The sequence below is a fragment of the Neltuma alba genome, unplaced genomic scaffold, assembly GCF_004799145.2.
Source record: "Neltuma alba isolate B1F8T4 unplaced genomic scaffold, ASM479914v2 tig00012720_pilon, whole genome shotgun sequence".
NCBI lineage: Eukaryota > Viridiplantae > Streptophyta > Magnoliopsida > Fabales > Fabaceae > Neltuma > Neltuma alba.
The window spans coordinates 62,580-81,790 of NW_021637145.1; the positions used below are offsets into that span (position 1 = coordinate 62,580).

Consider the following 19,211-nt stretch of genomic DNA (forward strand, 5'->3'; position numbering starts at 1 on the left):
CATATCAATATAATACCCATAATAAACTAAGGACCAATTATTTATATAGTGATGTCTGACCTTCCAGTCAAATCTTGAGAAGTGTTTGGATGGCATGAGAAGTACTTTTAAAAAGTATTTTTCTGTAAATTGAGATAAACTCCTTCACATATTTACTTTGTATACTGTAAAATCACTTTTAAAATTATGATTTGGTTTTTATCCAAACATCTTCTTGATATATTTATATGGATCGGCTTTTTTATAATGCTGGGGGTTGGTCATGAAGAGACGAATCATTATCGTGATTGTGAAGTGAGTTAAATGGGATTGAAGGAGACGAGGGAATAGTTGAACGTGAGACCACGTGAAACAAGATTATGTTGTGGTGGTGAGCAAATATTATGGATCGAATGGGGTTGATAATTGCCTTGTCACTTGTTTGCCAGGATTCTTTCATATATTCTGTATTTTCGGTTGTTTGCAGCAACCAACCAGTATGGGAGCTGATGTTGCTCCCCCAACCCACTTGCATTAATTCTTCATCAGCTTCTATGTTGTTCCCATCCCAACCACTCCTATCTGTCCACTCCCTCAACCACTCCCCCTCCCCTTATTTATTGGGAAAATTACAAATAAAGACCCCATAATATATAAAATGGCAATCAGGGACTTTAAATTTAAGAAATTGCTTATAAGGACTCGGTCCCAATTTGCAATTATGAAATCATGACCAAATTACCAAAATACCCCTCTTTAATTTTTTTTTAAAAACAACACCACTGCCTCGCTGGAATCCGGCCGCCGGAGCTCTGCCACCCCGGCTGCCAGCCGCTGGAGCTCCGATGCCAGCGGTTGGATTCCGGCCATTGCCGGCGGCCTTCCTTTGTTTTTTTTTTTTAAATTGAGGGGAAGTGAGGTTGGGGGGATTTGATCCCCCAACCTAATGCTTCCCAAAATTAAGAATGACCATCGAGCCAACAAATTTTTGCTAACATTATGATACAAAAAAAATATAAGTTAACTCATTTACTCTTGTTCCAGGTGATAACAACAATACATTTAGAAATAACAAGTTCTGATCGTAAAATAACATGTCTGGAATGAAAATTTAACAATATGTTTTTTTTATAACAACACACTCTGTTTCAAGTGATAACAACAATACATTTGAAAATAACAAGTTCTGATTATAAAATAAGAAGTCTAGGATTAAAATTTAACAACACGTTTTTTTTATAACAACACACTCTGTTTCAGGTGATAACAACAATACATTTGGAAATAACAAGTTTTTATTATAAAATAACAAGCTCTGATTATAAAATAAGAAATTTGGAATTAAAATTTAACAACACGTTTTTTTATAACAATTAATTATTTTATACTTTTGAAAAATAAATTATTTATAACTTATAAAAAGTATTTTTAATCTATTTAATTTGCTAAAAAATAATTTTTATCTCCAATTTATAATCAGAACTTGAAGTGTAATTATTATAGATTAAAAAACTTTTTTATTGTTCAAATTTATAAATAAAATTTAGGGAAAATGACAACACGCGTTTTTAATTTTTTTTTAAAATTTTTAATCTATATATCTATACAACTCATTATAAATCAAACTACTTCTTATAAATTATAAATAGTACTCCTCCGGTCCTTAATATAGGACCCAATTGTTGAATTGGTTTTGGTCCTAAATATAAGACCCATTTCTCATATTTATCAGTTTTCTCTAAATTACCCCTATGGATGCTCTCTCAACCATAATCAAGTGGAAGAGAGAGAGGGGGTATTAAGAAAGATGATTATGGTGTTTTAGGAAAAATGTGTCACTTTTCTTATAATTAACTAACTTACCTAACTTCCTTAATCTAATCAAATTAGTTAAATGGGTCTTATATTAAGGATCGGAGGAGTACAATTTATTGTAGATTAAAAATACTTTTTGATTGCTTAAATTTATAAATGAAATTTATCTCTAATTTATAATTAAAAATACTATTTTATTCTTTAAATATAAAAACTATTTTTAATATTTAAAGAATGAAATAATAAATTATACTATATTATTTAAATACTTAATAATAAATTTTAATATTTGAAGAATGAAATAATATAAAAATTTATACTATGATTTATAGATTAAAAATACTTAATTATAAATGCTTTATAATTTATAAGGAGTAGTTTGATTTATAATGAGTTGTATAGATATATAGATTAAAAATTATTTTTTAGAAAAAATAAATATATTAAAAATATTTTTATAAGTTATAAATAATTTATTTTCCAAAATCATAATATAAATAATTTTCTAAAAAACATGTTGCTAAATTTTAATTCCAGACTTGTTATTTTATAATCAGAACTTGTTATTTCCAAATGTATTGTTGTTATCACCTAAAACAGAGTGTGTTGTTATTAAAAAAATGTGTTGTTAAATTTTAATCCCAAACTTGTTATTTATAATCAGAACTTGTTATTTTCAAATGCATTGTTGGTATCACCTGAAATAGAGTGTGTTGTTATAAAAAAAACATATTGTTAAATTTTTATTCCAGACGTGTTATTTTACAATCAGAACTTGTTATTTCTAAATGTATTGTTGTTATCACTTGGAACAAGAGTAAATGAGTTAACTTATTTTTTTTTTGTATCATAATGTTAGCAAAATTTGTTGGCTCGATAGTCATTCTTAATTTTGGGAAGCATTAGGTTGGGGGATCAAATCCCCCAACCTCACTTCCCCCCAATTTAAAAAAAAAAAAGCAGTTTAAAAAAATAAAACAAAGGAAGGTCGCCGGCAATGGCCGGAATCCGGCCGTCGGCATCGGAGCTCTAGCGGCCGGATTCCGGCGAGGTAGTGGTGTTATTTTTTTAAAAAAAAAAAATTAAAGAGGGGTATTTTGGTAATTTGGCCATGATTTCATAATTGCAAATTGAGACCGGGTCCTTGTGAGCAATTTCTCAAATTCAGGGTCCCTGATTGCTATTTTATATATTGGGGGGTCTTTATTTGTAATTTTCCCTTATTCATTCCATCCCACTGGTTCCTTTCTCAACCCTCAAATACTTTCCGTTCCGCTCCTAACTAAAATTCTTGTTCACAATACTCGTTTTTAGCTACAACTCCCCCCTCCCCTCAAATAAAAATAATAAAAAAAAAAAACAGAGAGAGACTTACCAGTTCACTCCTGAAGTTTATTTTATTTTATTTATTTTTTTGTTTTTGGTGAAACACTCCTGAAGTTTATTTTATCAATCGAGTGTCTAGAATTTCAAACATGACTTCATATTCACATTTTATCTTGTCAGACCAACAATTTTTTCCGCAGTTCTCAGAGATTTTCACCCTCAACAGCTTGAATCAATTATGCATGATCACAAGGTTCTATAGAATTGATTGATAAAACTTAAATTTTAAGGATCAAATCTATATAACCAAGACACGGGACTAAAAGTTTCATTATCTCGTGTTCCTCATGACATTTCTGCGAGGATTAGAGGCAGGCGCCTTTACGTACAACCATAGCCGATCGAGAAATGATTGTGATTAATGTTTATGGACAAGTAACAAAATTCCTCTCGTTTCCGGCCTTTTTTTTTTTTTTTTGGGTTTCTTAATGTGGTTCTAGAAAGCATCAAATCATCAAGCATCAGAGGTGTTAATGGAAGGATATAGCGACAAAGGGATTAAAGATTCAGAAGATACTTTGACACCCCCCCCCTTCCTGTCCTGACTTTGGCGCCCTTTTCCCACGGCTAGGATATATCTACAAATGATGCGAACATAAAACCTCTGACCCATGAACGTATGGGCAAAAATACATTTTAAAGAGCAGGACTTTCTTTAAAATTCATTATACGGTAGCAATAATTTCTGAAAGATGCCCAAGTTACGTGATGCTTTATTGCTACTCAAGCACAGAGATCCGAATTTTGAGGCCACTTAACATATTTACAATTAGAAAAATTATTATGCGGCTCACTTAAAATTTGTTACTGTATGCTGCTCACTTGTTGTGGGATTTTAATGATTAAATTGTTTATATGGGATCGTACAATAATTTTTCTTTTATAATTTATATATCTTACTAAGGCTCAGAAGAAAATTTCTCCTCTTCTCCTCATTACGGGAGCTATCGGGGAAAGCTTCACCCAAATATGCGGCTGAAGGCCTGAGGGGTGCTGGGGGACTGGGCCCAAGGCAGTGACGAGTGATTATAACACACTACTAATTGCCAAGCATAACATGTATCCATGGGCTGCATTCATTTAGTAGGCCGCATTGGGTCCTGTCATCTTTTTTTTTTTGGTTTCACTTTTAAGACCAAATCTCTCACATGTGGGCTATCCGGCTCCAACACATTTTCACCCAGCACTGCCAGATCTCTTCACAATCTCTACTTTCGAATGCAGGCTATACATCTCGTGTGTTTTTTTTTGACCTGAACATCTCCTGTTATTTTCTCATCATTATTCCTTTACTATTGGGCTGGGCTGAGCTGGGATCCGTAGTCTTTAATTTTTGTTCACTTATTAGTGTTGCTGGATGTAATATGAGGGAAAAGCCCAGCGAATCACTTGGTCCAGTGAACAAGGTGGGCACACAGGTCCCAGATAGATACATTTTTCGTAGCAAGGGGACCAATATGAAGAGGGCAAAACTCCTCAAGTAAACCGATGGGACATAAACAATTCCTTCCTCGAAACTGTGGCTCTCGTGAATGGACGCATCACGCATCTTTAACAAAGTCAGGATTTATAACAAAAAAAAAAAAAAAAAAAAACAAAGTCAGGATTTTTCGGTCCCAAAAAATAGTATGATTGACTGGAACTGCAGAGGGTAGACATCGTGCTCCTCTTACGTAGCACACTAGGCAGACTCCTTTTCCCCCTCCCCCTTCTTTCTTTTTTCTGTGTGTACAGTGTACTGTGTGTAGAGAGAGGGAGAGGAGAAAAGAGGAACATATGTGGGGAGGGAAGTGGGGAGTTGACCGTTGGGCAGGGGGGGAAAACGTTATGGGGCGGAGAGAGTCGTACAGCATGGGTGGTTAACTTATAGTTTTCATCGTTGCCATGAAATTTACTGCGCCCTGCGCCCTGGAAGGATATGTCCCTGGGAATGGCCCCTCACATGCCCCCACCGCCCATACCCTCCAAACCTCACGCAAAACCACACTCTGCCTTCCAAACCAACCATCGCATCAACATTACCTCATACTGTATCTTGTTCATTTTGAAGCTGCCATCCCATTCCCATTTCAATCTTTCCAAATTAAAACGCCACCTCTATCTCTAAACTACATTTTTTTTCATTAGAGGTATCAATTTCAAGTAGTTGGAATAATTCAAGCTACAAGACTTTAAATTTTTTCAGATTCTTTTTAAGTTTGGTGATTAATAACCCAATCTTTATAATGACCGGATTTTTCCCATTTTGTTTTTCTAAATAAATATCTCTCACGTGTCTTCTCCAGACCTTTTTCTCCCGATCAAGTGGGTTTTCTCCCAATTTTATAGACTTGCTTGACAGTTGAGGAGGCAACTTCCCCACGGCAAGATGTTTTATTAAAATGCATTATATCCATATATTATAATACAAATAGTTGATTGGTTAGAACGCTGCTCCGATATCCTTTGTCACGTGATTTCTGAGCTAATGCAGCGAGACAGCTGCTCCTATTCCCTTTTGTCACGTACTGCTCGCTTCTCTTCTGTCACCGCGAGCCTCCTCTTCGGTCTCTGTAAACTGTAATCTTGCTTTTCACAAACTTAAAAAATTAAAAAAGAAAAACAACAAAACCTATTCTAGTCCTCTAGCTCTGTAAACCATGACAATTATGGACTTGCCATCTATCCCCACTTGCTTCCTGAACTGAACCCAGAGGATACTGACTCCCTCAGATTGCTTCCTGCGAAGTATATACTCCTCTTCGCATTATTTTTTCTTTTTACCCCTCCGTCTTCTGCAATGCTCGAACAAGATCATTTCTCCTTTCCACTTCAAGTTCAAAACTTGCTGTTATTTCTGTCTTCGTTTCTGTTATTTTCACTTTGCTCCTTTGTTGCTCCTTCTAGGCCTCTCTTGCCTCATCCTCCACCTGCACTTCCTCCGATTTTTCCTCCTGATTCTGCCGCCTTACTGTCATTCAAATCCAAAGCTGATCTCAACGATCGCCTCCTTTTCTCCCCTAACACCTCCAGAGATGCTTTCTGCAAATGGCAGGGCGTTCAATGCAATGCAAAACAGAAAGTGGAGCGTCTCGTTCTTCAGGGTTTAGATCTCGGTGGTATTTTCGCTCCCAACACATTGTCTCGTCTTGACCAGCTCCGGGTGCTCAGTTTGCAGAACAACTCTCTCGTTGGACCCATCCCTGATCTCTCCGGTCTCCACAACCTCAAGAGCCTCTTCCTCGATAACAACCACTTCACGGGTTCTTTTCCTCCCTCAATCCTCACCCTCCATAGGCTCCGCACGTTGGACTTCTCTCACAACAATCTCTCAGGCCCCATCCCTACCTACTTAACCAAGCTAGACCGTTTCTACTACCTCCGTCTCGGCTGGAATAGATTCAATGGCTCCATCCCTCCTTTCAATCAGTCTTCTCTCCGAACATTCGACGTCTCTGGTAACAACTTTTTCGGACCTATTCCTGTTACGCCCACTTTAGTGCGTTTGGGACCCACCCCCTTCTCTCAAAACCCAGGCCTCTGCGGCGAAATCATCCGCAAAGAATGCCATCCAAGCGCACCTTTCTTTGCACCAGCGGCACCACTCGTGACAGCGCCGCCGCCGGCGGTGCAGCTTGGTCAGAGTGCCCAAGTCCACGGCGTTGACGGGTTGATTCGTCCACCGTACAAGAAAAGGCACAACAGAAATGCAGTTATTATTGGGTTCTCCGCAGGGGTTTGCGTTCTGATCGCTTCGCTTGTCTGTTTCGTGGTGGCCTTGAGGAAACAGGGAGATAAGAAGGAGTCTTCGAGGACTCTTATGGATTCTGATGGGGCGGCGGCGGCAGAAGCTGCGGCGGCGATGCAAATGGAGCAGGAGAAGGAGCTGGAGGAGAAGGTGAAGAAGGTGCAGGGGATGCAAGTGGGGAAGAGTGGGAGCTTAATGTTCTGTGCGGGGGAGGCGCAGCTCTATACGCTGGATCAGCTTATGAGAGCCTCTGCGGAGCTTTTGGGGAGGGGATCGTTGGGGACTACATACAAAGCGGTTTTAGATAACCGTTTGATTGTCACTGTGAAGCGCCTCGATGCTACTAAAATGGCTGCGGACTCAACCAAGGAAATCTTTGATAGTCATATGGAATCAGTAGGCGGGCTTCGCCACCCCAATTTGGTCCCCCTTAGGGCCTATTTTCATGCCCGGGAAGAGAGGCTTCTTATCTATGATTACGAGCCTAATGGCAGTCTTTTCTCCCTCGTACACGGTAAGTTTCTCCATTTCCGACTTGGGTGCTTTAGTAAATATCTATGATCTATCTGTGCATCCTTCTCCGGTCGGTGAGATGAATCAATCACAAGGTTCGGCGACATTGAACTAGTTCTCACAAGTCCAGAGCATACTTGTTTGTTTCCTTGATTTGCGGGTTGCTATTTAATTTTGAAAAAAGTGCTGTTGATGTTGCCGAAAAAATTCAAACAGGTAATGACGTGGAGTTCATGAAAAATCTTTTGAAATTCCCTTCACATGTGATCCATTTCTCGGATTTGATAGCACCTGAGCTTTGAAACCCGAGAATCTTGCTGCATGCTACATAACAAATGCTTTTTTGAATATATTTTAAGCTAGGTGACTAATGTTACTTTATATGAGATGACTCAGGCGTCACTCCGGGACCTTGTCGTCTATCGTTCTGTCGATTGCTCCGTTTCTTTCTCACTATCGCACGGTCAGAATTTATTCCCTAATCCTGACCACTTACCAGTAAACAGGATAAGCTGTCTCTTAGGGCTCCCAGTTATTAGTGCATGGTTGTTGACTACATTGACAAATGGCCTTAGGACCTTTCTTAAATCTTCACATTGTACGAACATTGACTGGAGCCATCCAATGGTGTCGTCGCTGGACAAGCTCTGTGCAACGAGTTGAGCTTTAAATTCACGGGCACCCTCGGTGCAGGGGCGGACCCAGTTTGCCTACTTATTATGATTACGTCCTCAAGCAAGCATTGAACGGGATTCCCATATCCTTCTGGGTCCCATGTGTATGATATTCAGTTATTCATACATCGCATGACTTTAAATCTCTGCTGCACGTGTAGGGTTTTTCGATGTGTACCAAAACTTAGTGATTAGCGGGTGACTGGTTGTCAAATTGGGAATAGCAAGTGTTGACTAACGGTGTGGTGGACGCAGGTTCAAGATCAAGCAGGGCAAGGCCATTGCACTGGACGTCGTGTTTGAAGATAGCAGAGGACGTCGCACAAGGGCTGTCCTACATCCACCAAGCCTGGAGACTAGTACATGGCAATCTAAAGTCCTCCAACGTTTTGCTGGGCCCTGATTTTGAAGCGTGCATAACTGATTACTGTCTCTCCATGTTGGCCAACCCTTCCAGCTTCCATGAAGATCCCGATTCCGCTGCGTATAGAGCGCCCGAGACCCGCAATCCGAATCACCAGCCAAACCCGAAATCTGACGTTTACGCTTATGGTGTGTTGTTGCTGGAACTTTTGACGGGGAAGCCTCCTTCGGAACACCCTCTCTTGGTGCCCAGTGATAGGGTGAGTTGGGTGAAATCCGTGCGGGAAGATAAGGGAGGAGAAGACAACAGAATGGACATGCTTGTTGAGGTTGCTACTACTTGTAGCTTGACCTCTCCTGAGCAGAGGCCCACTATGTGGCAGGTCTTGAAGATGCTGCACGAAATTAAAGAGATTGTATTATTGGAGGATAGTGCGTTGGACCTACGCGCCACCACGTCTTAACGTCTTCTTGTGTCATCTTTTTATCCGCTTTTGCTTAGTTGCATGATATATAATATTGGATAGAGAAAGAGATCTGTATAAGCAGGCCGATGGTTAGATTCAAAGGGAATAGACATAAATGTCCTGAGTCATGCGATGCTCTATTCTGTCAATTCCACTCGCTAGGCTTCTGACTCACGCTTGAGCATTTTTGTTCGTTTGCCAGGGCTACGAGAAATATGATCTGGATTTGGATATAGAAAAATACAGGGTAGAAGTATATTATTATTCATTAATCATGTGGGTGATGTGGCTGCTCTTTGCAAAAACTAGTCTCCTGGAAATTCATTTGCTTTAGGTATTATTACATAATCCTAACTTGCTATTAGGATTTAGGAAGGCTGCCGATAATAGAATTTTGTATTTAACTGTCTCTAACGATACACCATAACTATAAACATTACTATCCAAGGAAACCATGAATATGTGAATATATAAACCGCTCTAGCATTTTTTTTCCCCATGTAAGTTGATTCCACTTAAGCACCGCCCTTGAAAAATGCAACGCAATTATTGGTGGTTGTTTGTTTCTTAAATTTATGAGCCACAATTATCTCTTTCAGGGGGTCAAAAGAATTTTCCATTGTTGGAGAATTTTGTCACAAATTATATTCACACTCCCGGATTATCAAACGCAAATACGGCATGCGACATGGATGGACACCGAGTCATGCGTTGAATGTGAGGGTTCGCACTGATCTCCCTTTTAAAATGGGTAGTTATGGGCTAGACTATGGGCTAAACTGGTTTAGTTTTGGGCCAGATTATGGGCTAAGCCTAGGGAGAAGGAACCATACATATCGTCCACGTTTCCCTGGAAAAGGAGGAAGATGCCAACTGCCATGGCAGCGCAGAATCTGCTAGAATGACCTCATTAGTCCGAAGCGCATGATGATTATATTTATTTATTATAAAATACCATATGTACGGGCAGAACGTTTAGATTCAGTCTCTGCGGAAACTTGAATGAGGAGGCCACACATCTGGAACAAGATTATTTGAAGAGAAACCTAGAAAACCAGAAATGGACACCGATATGATTGAGGCGGAGAAGGCGTCAAACCCGGAGGTGGCGGTGCCCTCTAATTCCGGGCAGAACGACTTCATTCGAGATTTACTCACATTGGCACGCCAGCTCATCGATCAGGGCAAGCCTTCCCAAGCTCTCCATGCGGTAATCTTTATTCTTTTCTACCTATTCTTTCAATCTACGCTGGCTGCCGATTGATTGTTCTGCTCATTTTATTTTAATTTTTGTAGTTTCGAACTTTCTTTCAATTTGATTTTTTCTTGAGGTTATAATTCTGTTATCTCTTCCAATGTCAATATATTATAAGAGTGGAGAATTTCCTTCCTCTGTTTATCTGATCTCTAATGTTCTTGCTGAACAATTGCGCTCTTGTATGCTGTTTCGAGTCAGTAGTTGAAGGGGTTTTCATACATCCGAGGCTCTTGTTGCTGTAACATTCAAGTAGATTATCATGTTAGAAAGAATTGATTTTTCCCCAAAGAATTGATTTTTTTCCCCTTCATTCAATTCGCGATTGAACGTTATGATTTCGATAGCCTTCATACAACCACACCGCTTTTGGAGCCTTGGAACTTGGTAACTGGACTTCGTACGTGAGTAATGGTTTGATATCTCGGGCAAGACAAATTTAGAGCAAAAGTGACTACGATATCAACAAAATTGTCGAAAATAATTATTAAATTATGGGTTGCCCAAAATGCTTCAAGAAAAGTCTGAGGCTGTTTGATACGATGGTGTTTTGCCAGCCGTAAGTGATGTGGTGCAATATCTTGAAAGCCTACCATTAGAATGCTAACCTTGTGCAAAATTTTGGCTGACTAGTGACTACGAACCCAATAGCACATTCTTAGGTAACCTGGCTACCTTGTAAATAGTGTCGTGAGGACTTCAAAAGACTTCGATTTTGAGAACTTGGAAACACTCTGATTTGGGATGGAAGAAAATTCTGGTTCACTTAATAGCACATTCTAGATTCTACCTACCGATATCCAAATACTTATACGAATGACAAAGTTAAGTATACATGTGATCTGTTGTGGGTCCAAAAGTCTTCACCTTAGAGCAGATACCAAAGTTCTTAATTTCCAACGTAACATTAATTAAATACATATTTTCCAGATGTATGAGACATGTTAGACGTGAATATGATTTTGAGTAGAAACAAAATTAAACTTTTATAGAAGTTAACTTCTACATCATTGAAGATGGAGAACTACTAGATACTTACCGTTTTTATTCAAATAACTGATGCATGATCAGGTCATGCCTACTGAGGGCCTATCTGCTCCAATGCTTTATTCAAATGTTGTGGGTAGATAACAATTTTAGTAATATTATGCTAGTTATCTTTTAGCTGTGTGTGTGACTACTGCTACAAGATCCCTGTTCTACTCTAAATATAATTAGGTGCCAAATAAATGAAACATATAATACCTTGGTGATGAGTTGTGAGCCGCTTTGTCTTCTTTCTCTAGCCTTGACATTGTCAATAAACGGCCTTGGGGAATGAGCCAATTTTATTGTGGCTCCCATATGCTCTAGAATTTAAATGACGATGAATCAGCTACTCAGACAAATGAATAAAGGAGGTTACCTATTGTAATTCGTGAAGCACAAAACTCTTTCGTGAAGCACAAAACTCTTCCATGAAAACTGCAAAATGCTTGGCAAAAGAGAAAACACATCTTAAAGCCGTAAAACCGGAAGTCTTTTCGTTGGCTGATAAATACTTTATTTTGGAACAGGTGGTAGTTGCCATGAAGACAAAAGGTGGGGATGAAGCTGTCTTTCAGTTCTTAGACCGAGCTCGTGAGCTGTATAGAAGTAAACTGCGAGACAATGCTGTTGTTGATCAACTGGCTTCTTTGTTTGCTGAGTGTGCCATTGCTGAAGCTTTGCCTGTAAATATTGAAACATCAGCAAATAACATTTCTGGTCCATCGATTATTCCAGACGTTCACGAGACATCTATACTGGCGGAAACTGGGAGGACGCAAATAGTATTGGATGCTGTTTCAGACGGGAGTAGCTTCATTTGTTTGAAGTGTGGTGGCCTTGTTAGCATCCATCGCAAAGAGGAGCACTATGCTTACTGGTGTTGTTAACTCTTTGGCAAAGGGTACCTTCGCGATGCCTTGTTTCTCTGTGCATCGTCACCGTACTAAAGTTGGTCTCTTCATCTTAAGGCGGGGAAGGTTTCGGTTTTTTTTTTTTTTTTTTTAATGATTGCATATGCTAGAGGAATTTAAGGAACATCTTGCGAGTGTACTTTGACTATCCGTTGCCTCGGTCTTTGGAACAGTCATGCTGGGGTACTAGGGGAGCGGCTTGACATTCTCTATCCCCTTCCGAGACTTGAATCCTGTAGACCATAGTGATCGACGATATAAGAGAGTCGAGTAGCGCAATGGCATCCTATTGATAGGATTTAAGCAATGGAAGTGGCGGATTTTGTATGAATTGTAGGCATGTATACATCTAAATAATTTTTATATTGCACTCATCTTCAATTTATATTCCTAATATGTATTATACTGTAAATAATAATTATGCTTTCAACAATTTTTATATCGCCCTGGTCTTCAATTGCTACCGCATAGTGGCAGCTCCTTTCCCGCCATATCCCTCGCCATGCAACTAAGATAAGCAAAATCATTATTATTATGAATACAATTGGAAACCTGAGGTAGCTTGGATTGTCTTTAGAGCAGTTTTTTGTTTGTTTTGGTTTTTTTTGGGTGTTTGTGCACTCATTCTAAGCACATCAAAGTGGAGCTCTGGCTTCATTGAGAGCCATGATTATGATTCCATAACATTATCACCCTATGTGACCAAATCACACATTGATTGCCAAACAAGAAATGGGCCTCTGCCTTCGCCGTCTTCTTCTTCCACGCGATGCTGACCATAAACAAAAGCTTATGAATCCCTAGCTGAGATGAGCGAAGTGTCCACCCCCTTTGAAACTGTGGCATCAACCCAGTCTGCAGCAGCATTCCTGGACGCTTAACAAAACAGAAAGTAAGCTGCGAAGGGAGACAGAGTTAGGAACGAGGTCTTGGAGCAGTCCTTGAGACATCCTTTTTCTTTTCTCCCTTTTTTTTTTTTTTTGGTTGGCCAAAAGAAATCCAATTGCAGAACTAGGTCTTTTAGAGACAGGAGTTTTGTAACCTTCCAAGCAGTCCAGTTTAATAATTACCTGTTGGCTCGTGAAAGATCAATCCCAGGAAATAGCTTATTGATAAGCAAAAGCAAGTACCTTGGATATTGATGGCAGCAAATAGCGACACATGATCTCCAAGCTTTTATCATTTGAAAGGATTCACAATACTCAACTCTTGCTAATAACTAGATGGAAAAATAATTTAAACAGCAGTTTTCAATGATTTCAAACATATGGCCATGAAAAATTTGTTTCGATTAGTTGTCGCCATGGGGGATGATGCCACGGAAACTTGAATTTGAATCATGCACGTATAACTGGTCAAGTGAAAAACAATCAGGATTTATATATAGGTACATAGAGAAGCAAAAGATTTCTATTTCTATGTTCCGCTTAGTCAACAAGGCAGTAAAGCAGAGGAGTTTATTGATAAACCCACAGTTGGTCCCATCCTCCGTTCCTTTAAATAGGTAATTTCATGCATTATTTATAATTAATTTTATCATTATTGTCATTAACTCACTTTTTTTGGACGAAACATTAACTCAATTTTAAAATACTTGTAATTTAACTCAATTTAATAGAAGTATATTAAGTATTGTATAAATTTACATATGTTTCTGTCACTTTTGAGATGATGTGTTCTATTTTTTATCACAAAATGATCGTGAAAGGTAAGGTCGCGCATATTTTACGTGGATATCAATCCATGCACTGAGATTAACATCATTAAGTATTCTTATAAAAGCCTTCATATAATACTCACTATATCACTGCAAAAATTCAATCCCAGCTCCCTCAGAGAAGGACGATGCAAGAATGAAGGCCAAGCGCGAAGTCCCAACCTCGCTCTCAAATCAACTGCTCACAAGTCAATGATCACTAAAACACCATTAAAGCTTGTTAATTAATTATTACTATATCAATGTATCATAATCATACAAAGCTCATCTCAAATTTTGCTATTAATAAATTTTGAATTTCATCTAGCACATGGAAAATAGGTGTAGATGCCTATGAGATAAAATAAAAGCTAAAATATATTTTTAGTTTTTTAACTTTATATAAGATTTTAATTTAGTTAAAGTGTAAAACGACAAAAGATAACTTTTAAAAAGTTATGGATATCCATACTTAATATTGTATTACCTCCGATTCTAATTATAAGAGCCAATTAACTAATTTAAGGAGATTGAGAAAGTAAGTTGAGTTAGTTATTTGTCCTAAATAGGTGATTTTTCCTAAAATATCTTTGTTAATCAAGTGTATTAACTAGAATTCTTATTACTAGAAAAGCTATTTTGAAAAAAATATATATAAATATGAAAGACAAAGTGGATTGAGATCTTAAATTTAGGACCAAGATAAAAGTTAAATAGGATCTTATATTAAAGATTGGAAGTATTAATATTTATAACAGATGTCAAATTTTTCCCAGAAGTGACCAAACAAAAGAAAAGAAAGATGAGAATTCTTTTTTTTTTTTTTGGCCAGAAAAGATGAGAATTCTTATCAAACTTCTGAATAGCAGCACTGAAGCGAACAAAGCGGCAAGGTGACATGACAGCGACAACCATTGAGGGATTGGCGATGTGGCCTCCCTCATCAGCATCAACATTTTAACGTATTTAAGGGAGGAAAAACACGGGGGATGCAAAATCAGAATCGTTTGACCCTTCCTCTCTCGTTTGTTATCTTTTTTTGGGTCAGATCTCTCGTCTGTTATCGGAGTGCCATAATATCGAAGGAAGGAGAAAACTCCGAATTGTCCTCGTATCTCAGCCGCCTTCACTGTTTTACACATTACAATCTCCAGGTAAGTTCAATATCGACAAAAGTGCCGGCGTTCGACTGGATCTATTGCGGATTGTTTCCATTTGCTTCGTGCTATTGGTATGTTCTAAGTTCCGTCGCGCGGATCCCTAAACCTTCTTGTTTCTGTAGCATGCATCGCACTGAAGATAAACTCGTGAGATTATCGTGAACATCCGTAATCTTACGATTTCGGATGAAATTGCGATAAATGGTTATGGATTGAATTGGGGTAGTTCATATTTGAGTAAGGATAGGGGCTTCGAGTTTTATGGAGACAATCATGATATCGATGAATGCGGATGGTTCTTGGCTGGCCGCTATCTGGCCTTCGATGTGTGGAATGCTGGTTCTATGCTCCTATCGCTCTCGTTTTTGGAGGCATTACTTTGAAGCGCTAGTGAAAATGTGGACTTTTGGAGAAACTTATGTGCCGTCATGCCATACACGGTTTTTGCAAATTTTGGGGTCGTTCTCCCTGTCCACGCAGACCCTGCTTAGATGTTATCCCCAAACGAAGCATTTTCTTTTTATAAATTCATTCTAATTCTAGCTGTTGATAAAAATCTAAGTTATTATTCTGAATGGTTTGAACGCAACTTTTCACCTGGATATGTGAACTTCCATCTGATTGGACTTCCTTTCCTTTAGAGAGACAAGGGATTTTGATTTGAAATGCTCTGGGTATCAGATGGTTTATTCGCCTAGTTGTGCTTTTCAACTGGAATTTGTATTACATCACCTGCAAATTATGTTCAATTTCTCATTTGTTTGTTCTTTATACTGCCGCATTTGTGATTGTCTAATGTGTTTATGATCAACTAATAGATTTGTAATTCCAACCGGGGAAAAAAAAAACTAATAGATTTGTAATTGTCTCGGTGTATGCAGCATATAGGTGCAGTATCCATAAAATACAGTGCTTTGAGTGTCTGGGAAGTTGACCCAGGACTGCTGTATTGAGAATGACGTTCAAGGTTTTCTTCGATATTTGAGATATTGAGAATACGATGGCCTCACCAGTCCTAAATTTTTTAAACACTACGTTAAATTGGATGACATTGGCTTTAGACGCTCCTTCTGCTCGAGCTGTGGTTTTGGTTTTCATATGGCGGTAATCTTTCACATCCTTGACTGAAATATCTTCACCCTATGGCTTATCAGTGCATGATCAATTGATTTGCCTTTATTACCATCTTCTCTTTGAAGGACATTTATTCGTGGAAGGTCTTCTTCTGGTGGTCATCCTTTTCCTGCTTTCGCAGAAAAGTTACAAGCCTCCTAAACGGCCCTTAACAGAAAAGGTTAGATCAACAATGTTGTTTCAGTTATGTTTACTCACCACTGAAGTTTCAGTTATGTAAAGTGTATACGGGCCATACAAATCTATTGTGTGCGAAATTTTTGACATCTGGAGGATTAAAAATTGTGATTTTCAATAACAATTTAATTTGGCCACTCCACTAACTGTAGGGAAATTCTCCCATTATGTTCATGTAAAACGAGGATCAGTATGTTGCATATTTGAATAGTTGTTCTATCAGCTTTAAACTTTTCAAAATAATTTCAAGTTTATGTAGAAGTGGTTAATGTGGTTTTAGTGTTCTAGTGATCTAGTGTAGGGGGTTATCTTATTTGTGATCTCTAGAACTTCCTAGGTTGATAATCTTCAGTTTTGTGAAAGAATCTGCTTTGCAGAACTGGCCCCTCGTGATTTGTCTTTATGATCTTAAGAGTTTATTGAAATGGTATCTTTAACTTTAATGTGATTTAACTGGGTTCTATTGCTTTTAATATCTGGGAGATATAATACTTTGATGGCTGAGTCTTGTAAGTATGGGATTAACTTGTTGCAGAGATTTGCTTGCTGCTGCATTGGGCTTTGAGATGTTGTTCATGCAGTTGTGATCTTTTTAGATGACATGATCTATCTGTATGTACTGAACTATGATTGGAGGTTTAGGTCTGGTATAAGGTTGGTAGATCTGAATGCCATATTCATTTGTTCTTTATTGACTTGGAAATACAATTGATGGATTTGTGAAGACATTGAGAGCTCGAAGGGGGAATTGAATAGGATTCTATTTCAAAATTCCTGCCTATTCACATTTTTCCTTTCATTGGCCAGGTCCCTCAATAGTTCAATGTGCTTTATTTTGACTTCTGGTTTGTAATTTTTTCTTCTTCTCATCTTGTAGAAGGTGCCTGTTCATATTTTGTGCTTTCTATTGCATATTTTTGTACATCACTTGCTGCTTCTGAATTGTTGGTACTCGTGACTCTTTAGAACAAAAATGCTGCAATGCTAAGATGGACATTGGTAGATCGTGCTATTATGGTCCATGGGGAATTCCTAGTTATATTATTATTTTTCAGGATAAACATAACCTATTTGGTGACTATTATGATTTGAATCCCTCGAACCGTGCATTTAGATAATGTTTCGGAAAAACTTCCAGAAATCTAATAATTTTACTCATTATCATCTTATTACTTGACATTATTGGAGCATGCCTAATATCTGCAGGAAATAGATGAGCTGTGTGACGAATGGGTTCCAGAACCCCTTATTCCTCATGTTAGTAAAGAGATGCAGTATGAACCACCGGTGCTAGAGAGGTGATTGATTTTTCTTGAGGGAAATCTGATTTATGTTAATCCTTTTATATGTTTGGACATTTTATTTATATTTCTTGTTTGCTTTGTTGATTGAGTGTATAAGATGATTTAAGGTCTTGACAGATAAATGTCATGATGTGGATTCATTGTGTTATGTAAGTTTACATATAGGATTATCAGGGAAAAAAAACAGCCAATTATCTACCTGTATCTTCCTGCTGCTGAGATGAGTTATGTTTCTTGCAGTGCTGCAGGGCCACATGCCATAATTAATGGTAAAGAAGTTGTGAATTTTGCTTCAGCAAACTATCTTGGGTTGATAGGTCATAAGAAGCTGCTTGTAAGAAAACTTTCCATGCATCCCTGATACATTTCTTCTGTTTTTATATGCTATAACACAGTGCACTCATTGCAACTTTCTATTTCAGGACTCCTGCTCTTCTGCTCTTGAGAAATATGGTGTTGGTTCTTGTGGTCCTCGTGGGTTTTATGGAACAATTGGTAAGGTTCATTGTTAAAGTAGATTCAAATTTAAAAACAAAGTTCTTTAGTGGTAAATGATTGTTCTCTTGTGCTACTTTTTTTCCCCAGACGTGCACCTTGACTGTGAAGCCAGAATAGCAAAGTTTTTGGGAACCCCTGATTCAATTCTCTACTCTTATGGACTTTCCACCATGTTCAGTGCAATTCCTGCTTTCTCTAAAAAAGGAGAATATTGTTGGTGTAAGCATAAACTCTGACTATTGGCTATATGGTTCTGTCCAGTTTTGCCTCCTCTTCAGACAATTATAGAGAGCAGTGATAGCCAAACACTGCTGATGTGATAGCCGAGCCGTTTATCTCAAAATTTTTGTTGGGCCAAAGTGCTTATTTCTCAATTCTTCTGCTTCTTTATGCTGATTTGATAACAATAAAGCAAGAGCTGTATTTGATTGTGTCTATCCATGAGTTAAAAGCCCTAGTTAAAATGTCAATGTGATAAACTCTCTGATATTCAGAGGCAGAGGCAGTGTAGTTGACCCAGTAAACCTGATGATCTGAGGCAGCCTTTGGCACACATTTGAAGCTTTTTGGCTAGTTTTCGTATTATTGAGGGTTTAACTTTTGCATACAAGGGGGTCTTTTACAGGGATGAAGGAGTCCACTGGGGGATACAGAATGGGCTTTATCTTTCTAGAAGCACAGTGGTGTATTTCAAGCACAATGACATGAATTCTTTAAGAGAAACTCTGGAGAAAATTAGTACAAGAAGCAAGCGAGCCAGAAAGTGAGGCGTTATATTGTTATTGAAGCTGTCTACCAGGTAGATCTTGTCTATCATGCATTGCACCTTAGCTTTACACTTCTAACTTGTGTTTTTCTATCTATACATTCTACATAATCAGCTATCATAGAGAGAGGATGTACCTTCTGCTATTTAGATGAGGTGTCTGCTTGTTGCTGGCTTCTTGTTGCACGTTTGTATATCACCCTATATGAATGGCTGGTATATAGTTACGATGATAATAGGATGATTAGCTATTGCAGATTGAATATATCTATGAAGGATTGAATTAACAAGTTTGAGCTTGGAACATTCCAATTTTTTCCTCTTATTCTATTGATCAGACGCATCAGGCAGCACTGC

At 38.2% G+C, this 19,211-nt stretch overlaps 3 protein-coding genes across 3 annotated transcripts; all 3 read left to right on the forward strand.

Annotated features, from left to right (window-relative positions):
• The first annotated feature begins 1,015 nt into the window (after nucleotides 1-1,015).
• LOC114730242 (uncharacterized) lies at nucleotides 1,016-12,255 on the forward strand. Its single transcript, XM_028917288.1, has 3 exons — nucleotides 1,016-1,023; nucleotides 9,983-10,134; nucleotides 11,736-12,255. The coding sequence occupies exons 2-3, from the start codon at nucleotides 9,985-9,987 to the stop codon at nucleotides 12,093-12,095; spliced, it is 510 nt and encodes a 169-aa protein (XP_028773121.1). The 5' UTR covers nucleotides 1,016-1,023; nucleotides 9,983-9,984; the 3' UTR covers nucleotides 12,096-12,255.
• LOC114730241 (probable inactive receptor kinase At5g67200) lies at nucleotides 5,528-9,200 on the forward strand. The gene is made up of 2 exons (XM_028917287.1): nucleotides 5,528-7,421; nucleotides 8,350-9,200. Exons 1-2 carry the CDS (start codon nucleotides 5,960-5,962, stop codon nucleotides 8,919-8,921), a joined length of 2,034 nt encoding a protein of 677 aa, XP_028773120.1. The 5' UTR covers nucleotides 5,528-5,959; the 3' UTR covers nucleotides 8,922-9,200.
• Nucleotides 12,256-15,930: 3,675 nt separating the features above from the next.
• Nucleotides 15,931-18,443, forward strand: LOC114730240 (long chain base biosynthesis protein 1-like). The gene is made up of 7 exons (XM_028917286.1): nucleotides 15,931-15,942; nucleotides 16,037-16,079; nucleotides 16,175-16,269; nucleotides 17,493-17,584; nucleotides 17,831-17,924; nucleotides 18,013-18,085; nucleotides 18,176-18,443. The coding sequence occupies exons 1-7, from the start codon at nucleotides 15,931-15,933 to the stop codon at nucleotides 18,322-18,324; spliced, it is 558 nt and encodes a 185-aa protein (XP_028773119.1). The 3' UTR covers nucleotides 18,325-18,443.
• Nucleotides 18,444-19,211: the final 768 nt, after the last annotated feature.